At 39.1% G+C, this 9,190-nt stretch overlaps 1 protein-coding gene across 5 annotated transcripts in view; it reads right to left on the bottom strand.

The window, feature by feature from the left end:
* Positions 1 to 9,190, bottom strand: part of gria3a (glutamate receptor, ionotropic, AMPA 3a) — a 62,118-nt gene that overhangs the window by 32,744 nt on the left and 20,184 nt on the right. For all 5 annotated transcript variants that reach the window (XM_020599051.1, XM_020599052.1, XM_020599053.1 and 2 more), the window contains one exon: positions 3,842 to 4,029. In XM_020599051.1, the coding sequence (XP_020454707.1) occupies positions 3,842 to 4,029 (188 nt within the window). The remainder of the gene's footprint in view (positions 1 to 3,841; positions 4,030 to 9,190) is intronic.

The following is a 9,190-nucleotide window of genomic DNA, read 5'->3' as shown; positions in this document are numbered from 1 at the left end:
CTGCTGATGGAGGCTTTTCGTTGTTATAATGATTTGTCATCTGCGTTCCTCAGAGCTGGAGCGGGTATTCTGAGGTTGATAACTGTCCCTTTTCACCAACTCAACTAATTATTGTTATGCTACTCGAAACAGGGGGGGATGGGGGGATTATCTGTCAAATATATGCATTAAAGAAAGGAAACAGCAGAGCAAGGACATGGCCGTGCATCAGTCAAACATTGCTCCAAATGCCTTGATGTTCACAAAGCTGAGTCTTTGAATGGAAAGTCGTTGTGCCTCATTATGAAACTCATGTCTGCCTTTCTGTCTGTCTGTACGTTATACACAATATGTACAGTACATAATTTTTGACACACCTGGATGGAACCTTAAAAATGTTGTTTCCTTCAATTATTTAATCTTATTTTAATCTTGTTTGGGAGACTGTGTGTAGCCTGGTGGCTTAGGAGGCTGATTTATCTCCTTGCAGTAACCATCACTACTTAATTCCTTTTCACTGAATGCCAGTTTCAACAAAATAAAAAACTGTGTATGAACTGGTAATGCCTGTACTATCCTTGTTGCAGTTGTTGCTGCCAACTCTCTCGTTCCTATGTGTTTGATGTTGCTTTTCATTTGTTTTGCTTTTAACTCTGACTTTTCTAGGGTCTGCTTTAGACGCCTGGACAACAAAGAAAACTGCAAAAACTTTCTCTGTTACAGTCAGTGTTTTATCCTTTTCCAGGAGCCAGGATTTCTTGTTTATAGCTGAAGAGAAGAAAGAGGAAATTAAGGTTTAAGCACAGATAAGATGTCTTGTTGCTGCTGCGCTTTATTTGTAGGGCATTATAGTTCGAACTCGGGTATCACACATGCACTTTTCATCTTGTTCTTTCATATTTCTTGTTTGCTGTTCAAGCTGAGGTTACAGTGTTCACTCAATGGTGAATGCAGCAAGGAAGATTTGGAAAAAAATGCAAATGCCAACAAAATGTACAATGGTCAAGAAATGACCTCCTCTCATGATAATATTGATCTGCTCCTCAACATGAGCTTTTTAATGCTTTGATCAATTATTTTAGTGTGGCCTGAAGTCAGTTTATCAGAGCTGTAAATGTTTTGTTCCAGTACAGTAAAAGTGCCAGTGTTACTGTACTTTTATAGCTTAAACTACCTTAACAGAAGTAATTAGCACAAATGAAATAACAGATGTCTGTAAAGAAATTCATTAATAATGCACTGAGTAGACATAATAGCCTGAATACACAGAATTAAAGAATTGAATCATTCTTTTGATGATTATAGTGCATTTATGACATCCAATCCTAAACACTGATAAAAAATAATAATAAAAAGTCATGTTCCGAATGTTTGCTTCCTGATGCCTGAGTGATCTTGTTGTGTTTTCTCACTCCTGCATTTGTGAGAGACTGTCCCTCAGGCTAGGAGGGTAGGCTATTTATAGTCAGCTCATTGTTGCCGCTGTTACGGGACAGTGTGTCCTACTTATGCAGGGAGCTAATATTGCATTAAAGCAAGTGTTGATGTCACAGCTCATCTAAGGAATCGTCCTCTAGAGATGCAGGCATGTCTTGCCACCCTGAAGCATCTGGAGGGATGACAGACACTGCAAGACCACCACTAAAAAGATTATGATCGAATCGTCCTGACGTGACACAGAGTGACCGCTATTATCTGATTGGATAATGCAAATTTAATGCGGAGACAATTTGAGAACATTTGAAGAAATGCTCTGTATCAGCATGAAGGGCAAAGAAAAGCAAACTTCTCTCAATTAATGAAAATGTTCTGTGCTGTCACTAAAAATATTCATCCCTGTCAGAGGAAATGAAGATAGGTCTGCAGTGAAGGTTGGGGTAAAACTTGTAAACCCGCCAATAATGAAGATCATTAAGTGAAGGGCAGAAGTGTTTATACACTGATATCTCAGCAAAGAGCAGAAGATTAAGATGTGCTCAGGATTAATGGTTCAAATGAGTAAACACACACAGAAAACAGGCAAAAACACTTGTGGGCTAATTGTAACACATGACTATGCTGTGCATCTACAGTATGTACGATGGCTGAAAGATACCAAACTGAAGATAAACACAACTTTTAGTTGTTGATCTGTTCACATCTATAAAACAACACTGGTCATTTGTCAGCAACCCCAACAACAACCTACATGACTGCTGTTAAAAGCTGTAAGGTTACAGTCAGTGGTGGAAGAAGTACTCAGACTGTTTACTTAAGTAAACGTAGCAGTAACACAGCGTAAAAATACTGTGTTACAAGTAAACATCCTGCATAAAAATGTTAAGTATAAAAGTATTAACATTGAAATATACTTAAAATACCAAGCATAAAAGTACTTATTATGCATAACAGCACATTTAACATGAATGTATATCAAATTATTGATGTATTATTGTGCACATTTAATGTTCCAGCAGGTAAACGTGAAGCGAATTAAATTACTTTACATACTTACAATGTGAATTATTTTACCTACTGCTGGGTAACTTATGAATTTCCCACCAGGAATTGATAAAGTCTTATGATTATACTGTTTGTCATATTTCTGAAAAGTATCTAGTAACAACTAGTAACTAAAGTTATCAAATAAATGCAGTGAGTAAAAAGTACAATACTTTCTTATGAAATATAGTGAAGTCAACGTATGAAATAACAGAAAATGAAAATACTCAAGTAAAGCAGAGATACCTCAAAATTGTAATTAGTGCAGTACCTGAGTAAAAGTACTTAGCTACTTTCTACCACTGGTGACACTTTGGTTACATTTAGACAACCAAAACTACTTGATTAAGAAAGTTGGGGAAGGATTAATTCAAGGTTAAAAGAAAAAGAAGAACTGCTATAGGAGACACGACATGAGCTGCGGTTTCCAGTCTGATATTCATGAGCACTGTGTACTCAGTCATCCACCCTGACCTCTTCCCAGGCACTTTCCAAGCACCACAACAGCATAACAAAGTGTAGCTACTTCAGTTTGTCCTTCTACAAGAGGACAGTAATTACATGTATGTCAGGCATCACTTGTTAGGAAAATGTGAATACAGATAGATTTTCAGTGTCAGTGCTAACTTCATTTTAAGGTTGGGAGTAAAGTCTGAAACATTAGATTTGGATTACATTTAGTCAGTAGAGAGCATCAGCGTTCAACTATACAAACTGAAGTCTTTCTATTGAAGGCAGTGTCACAGATCACAGGTCAAAATAAAAACAGATGTCACTGCACGTGTCTCGATAAAACTGCACAAAAACATCCATTCACAAGACAAAGTGTAGCCACATATGCACCATAGCTTTTAATCTTCCTAATGAACACTAATGATATCCTGAGTAGGTAAGCAAATTCCCAACTAACCCTTATTTACTACATTGTTGTGAAAAGCCACAATGAGCAGCATGCATTAGCAAACACTGCATGTAAATCAGCACTCATGGGAAAACTGCCAGCTGATCACCTAGGAAACAAGAACGAGGCTATTTAATTCCTCCATATGAATTAGACCCAGGTGACCTTAAACAATGTACACACAAAAAAATCAACAAATAACAACCCTAAATTGAATGTACCTGTCCCGCCTGTTTTAACATCGTCTTCTAAATGAGAATGCTGAGATCTGAGGCAATCATGACTCACTCCACATGAGTGTAGGTGATAGCAAACAAGAAATAAAAAGTGTGGAGCAGAGCGAGCCCGAAGAGTGGCTGAGTATGTGAATAGAGATGGCGTTCAAGGCAAAAAGTGAGGAGTGGAGCGTGTGTTCATTCCTTTAGAAGCAATGAGACAAGAAGTTAGAACAGGCTTAACTAGTGCATGTCGGCTCAGTACCTGCTCCAATATGACATTGATCCTGTCCACTTCACAGTCAATGAGAAAGCGTTTCTCCTGCCGGCGGGCCATCTCCTCAATGATGCGTCTGTACTCCGTGGGATCCACAATGTTCCCCACCGAGCGAGCTGTCACCTGCCAGTTATTGGCTACAGCCGACTCCATGATGGCCTGGAGGACTGCAAAACCTGGAGGAGCAGAGGGAGAGGAGCGCCATCACACAGCTGCCAGAGCAGACCAGCAGGTGCTGTGTGGGTGTCTAAAAGGCTTTTGACCACATTTTTATTACTTCTATTAATGAAGCACTATTGTAACATTTAAATGAACAATATAATCCTGGTGTAGGAATTACCTGCAGACATGCTGCAGCTTATGACCTATTTGAGTAATTATTTTAAAAGCCACCATTAAGTTCTGACCAGTTACTTTTACAAAATGTTAAGCAACATGACACTTTCCACATTTGACAGCTGATGCCCATTTTAACTGCATGTTATTGATCTTAATTTAGTATATTTCTATAACATCACTGAACATACATTTCTGAGTCTGCAGTTACAATAATGTTTTTGCCAGTTTTACAGTCCAGAAACAAACCAAATGAAATTTAAAAGCAGACAACTTTGCACCACTAAAGTTCATTTTAAATGTACTAACAGATAACACAATGTAGAAATGAACAACATAAATGCTAAATGAAAGCTGTGTCTCACCCTGTATCTCATACAATATATCCACGCAGAAGAGACCAAACTGTACTTGATTGTGATGGTTACTGAGCTGTTTTATCACCTTCTGTACAGTAAGTATGCCTTATATAGAAATGTAAATAAGTCAGTGCTTAATAAGAGATTCAACTGGGTTTGGGTGAGTTACACGTGCATGATTTGTAACGGTATGAGTATAATGCAAAAACAGCACCGAGGCCCTTCATGAGTGTGCCCTTTTAATTAAAGACCCTTATTTCTTGAATTACTGAGCTGTTATCGTCATATTAAACCTGAATTTTAAAGCCCCCTTTGACTCAGAAATGTGTTTCACTTATTGCTACATCAGTTAGTTCTTTGGCCTCTACTTTGACACAAATTGAAGTGCTACAAAGCATTTGTAGCTTTTGTGTGCAAATAACCCAGAAAAAACACATGACAATCTCTTTGTCGATTAATTAAAATGTAAAAAAAAAAAAAAAACTCATGCACTCACAGTAAAACAGAACTAGCTGTTCTCAGCTGGCTAAACAATTCACCATTCAGTGACCATCACTGATGGATATGTGGATATGGGAGCTGGCATGTCCCTGATAGACCTCGTCAGTATTCAGAGCACAGTGGCTCAGCTGACATGTCCACCCTCCATTCCCCTGCTGGTGACCTTCACAGTCAAGTGCCCGACAGACACCGCTCAGATAAGGTATGGCCTTTAAAGTCAAGTGGCTCTTACTGGGCACCATATTAGCCACTCAGGAGTCTAAAGAGGCAGTGGAGACGTGCATCCACGTGTCTCATACTAGGGGAGTTTAAGAAATTCAAAATGGGCGTCAGTGCCACAAATCCTGTCTTGGTGCAATGGAAAGAGTCTAATCGTAGATAAGAAGCTGCTGAACTGACCTCAGACTAAGCCTGACCTCTGAGTTTATCAGGTCAAACAAGCAGAACATGTTTTTCTTTATCACACCAAAAATCCAGTGCAGTATATCTGGTGGCAGACGAGAAATGAAAAGCCCAGAGTTGAGCGTCAGCCATAAGCTGGGATATGTGTGACATTTTGAAATGTGTTAGCAGCTGCTGAAGAAAAAGATTTCAGGAGGATTTACAAACAATACCCATGAGAGTTTTATTTTTGTTCCATTTGTGTCACTAAGCTGGATATTTTGGATTTAAACATTTGTATGAAGTCAAGAGTATTAAGCTACTGAGTTTGTACACAATTGAAACTATGTGGAAATAAAAGCTGAGATTGAAGGAATAAACTGAATGTGACATTTAGTGCACTTTAACTACATTTATCACAATGCAATTGTAAAATCAGATGATCAAAGGACCCTCAAGTCTGCTGGTGAATATTAACACCGATTCATCAGTATGAGCACAACTTTTGGTCCACGTTTTTGTTGACATTGTAAACAGATGGCAGGTTTTGCAACAGCCAACAGGCAGGACGACCATCAGGGGCATTTTTAGAGTCAGTTATTCAGCACTAACCTGAAAAATGCACCATACTCAAAATCAGGAGCAGGTTTCTACAAGGCTATATATGGCACAGAAACAATCACACTCTCACACAAGTACTGTTTTACAAAAACACCCTTGATGAAAGGGAAAATATAAATCAGTTACAGGTTGTGCAGTAGCGTTAAATTCCAGTTTCCATGCATGAGAATGAAGACAGAAATCAGGACTCAAGAATAAAAGGTTCTCCAGCTGCACACGGCTTTTAACTGTTTATAGCTCATTGTTTTACTTTCAAAGTCTCTGTACATAGCAGGCGGCAACAAGGCCGACATTTTCCTCTCAGAAGTTGGTGGAGACCAAAGTAAAGTTTCTGTGGGCATGTCAAGTGTCTGGAAAGACACATGAGAATTAATGATAATGTTGCTGTGCATCTACAGTTTGTGTCAATAATCACTGTTCGCTAAATACATTAGCCAAGTTAGTGTCAGAGCAAGAAATCCTCTTTGTGTTCTACTGAAAACCAAGAATAAACTGTAAAAACAAAGACACATTTACATGATTTGACTAACCTAATGTAGTGTGTACGTTTAACATTTTCCAAAGTGATGCAAGTATCTGTGTTGGGATTGGGAATAGAGAAGTAAAGGAGTGCAAGTATACTGAGAACAGTGAGAATCCACAGTCACAGCTATCCTAAAAGTATTTTTGGACTGCTGGGGACTAAAAATACTAGATGTCTACTCTTGTATGTTGCTACTTTGTGTCGTCGTGTAATGGTTGCTTTCAATTTGCATTAAATGTTTTAATTTAATTTGCATTTTAATGTTCTACCTACGTATGTATTTGAATGTTTTATCTATCTGTGTGTATTGTGTTAAGCACTTTGAATTGCCCTTGTGTATGAAAATGTGCTATATAAATAAACTTGCCTTGACATTCAATTTCACAAACTCAAGGGAAGCAAGATACACACACACACACACACATTATATGTAGTCACAGAACAAAAGAGAAGAAAAGGCTTTAAGTTTGTGTTGCAACATCAGTTTCCTCGACAACCAATAATCAAATTAATAGTATGCTCTTTCATCAGCTCACAACTGAAGTCTTGTGGCTGCACCTCAAAGAGAAGGAAGAGAGGACAACTGTTCACCCTGAAGAGATACACTAAGTAGTGACATGAATCAGACCTGCAACATGATGGCAGCTGTTTGAATATCATGCAAATCAGAATCACATTTTCAGTGCAGGACCCAATGACAGCTAGGCAGCGCAGTAAACTAATGGCCTTGTAATCCAGTACACATGCTGTTCCAAAAAAAGTAGTGACAAATGTATATCTTTTTAAAGCAATTTATGAGCAAAATAGAGAGCTGATGTTCCATAAATACACTCAACTCTACAAATATAAACACTGTTAAACATTCTTCGCTTTAAAGTTTGTCTGCAAAAACTACCCAAAGAAACGCATGAAGTTGATGGCGGTTGTTAGAACAAGCAGCACGAAGAAGAGTTGGCCTGTATGTGGGATTCTCTGAGCTTATAATAGCCCACACAGCACTGCCCAGGAGAGCACTATGTGGTATTCTCTGCAGCTCAGAGGACTGCTTTTATAGAACATAGCACAGTTTAGGTATATTGGGTAACTCACAATCATGTACAGCATGCTGGAATAAGCCATCTTCTAAATTATTACACAACTTAAAAAAAACTGTCAAACATTTGCTAAGGGCTAGATTTTGTTAAATTCTGAGAGAAAAATGTTCAGTTAAATGTAGAATAATACTTTTCCCAGGAGATTTACTTCCTGTGCAACAGACAGAGCTGGAGGAAAGAGACTGACCGAGGCTCTGCTGGCACCTGGCAGTGTGTTTCTTCTTCTGTGTCTTGGGCCGCGGCCCACTTGACAACTAAGTGTGGTGTGCTCTCTCAACTGTGGCTTGGTCGTCTCGCCCCCTCCCCGGAGAAGGTGGCCTCTTTAAAATTCTCTTGCAGGCAACTGAATCGCACTGTTGTCATGGGATGCCCAAAGCTGAGAACAACACCCAAGGGAAACTCAGACAAAGCCACTGAACCTACTTCATAGAAATCTCCCAAAAAATCTCGATGCTTATACATGACTCCACAGTGAAGAATGTTTGCAGTGGGCAGTGCTTACAGAGTTCGTGAAATAAAAAGGATTAAAGCTGCCAAATGACAGTGAAAGGACACATTTGAGTACAATTAGCCTAACAACGCCTACTCCCGATGCAGACCGATGCAGATAACAGCTCCCTGTTCCAAATTAGCTGAACTGCAAAGAGCCCTGCACCCCCACACCACCCACTCCTGCCAAGTCCCTGATCAGAGCTAATCAAACAGACTATTTCTTATCTAATGACAGATGCAAAGTTGTTAACTATTCTCCTCCTGTTTCCTTTCATCTTTATGTAAGTTTTCTTTAAATTTCATTAAGTATTTCATGAATATTTGTTGCTCTGAAAAATCATTTCCTGTTCTGAACTCACATATTAAGGATAGATATTTGTATTTCAAATGGAGCAGTGTGGGTTTTGCCCATCAGTGAGAACTGCACCAACCTGTCCATTTTCGGCTCTCCTACCAAAAGAACTAAACCGCCACCCTACCATCTCTTAAGCAAATAAAAATGGCATTTTCTCCTGGGCAAACATGAAAGAGCACATCACATCAATCTATTTCACAATGCAAAAAGACTATGGTTGTAATGGACTTGTATTATCCTGAAAGCAAGTGTCCTGAAATAGATGAGAATCATTTATGTGGGGCAGACACAAGAGCTGAGGCATAAACAGAGCAGTGCTTAACAAAGCACAGGGCTTCTCTGTTAGTCACCTGGTTTCTTATTTGACCACGCGAAGTACTAAGGTTAATGCAAATTACATATATGAGCTGGATCTTACAGGATGGGAGGGGACTCCGAATTCATAGAAAGAAAACATTTGGTGCATCTGACAGCGTGTCTGCTTGGCCCTGTGTGCCATTTGCTGTTTTCTGACGCAGGAGAAAACAAAGCCTCTGCTGACTCCTCTGTTCCTTCCCTCACTCCTCGTGTCATTTTCTTTTTTATTCATTTCAAGATGCAGCTATTTCTTCATTTGTGAGCAGCTGAGACAACAATGTTGAGCTGCAGACAGAAGAAAATCTCTACTTCAGCCAA

Source organism: Monopterus albus, unplaced genomic scaffold (assembly GCF_001952655.1).
Source record: "Monopterus albus unplaced genomic scaffold, M_albus_1.0 scaffold39.1, whole genome shotgun sequence".
Classification (NCBI taxonomy): domain Eukaryota; kingdom Metazoa; phylum Chordata; class Actinopteri; order Synbranchiformes; family Synbranchidae; genus Monopterus; species Monopterus albus.
The sequence above is the reverse complement of the archived record's forward strand: the minus strand, read 5'-3'. Positions and strand labels throughout refer to the sequence as shown.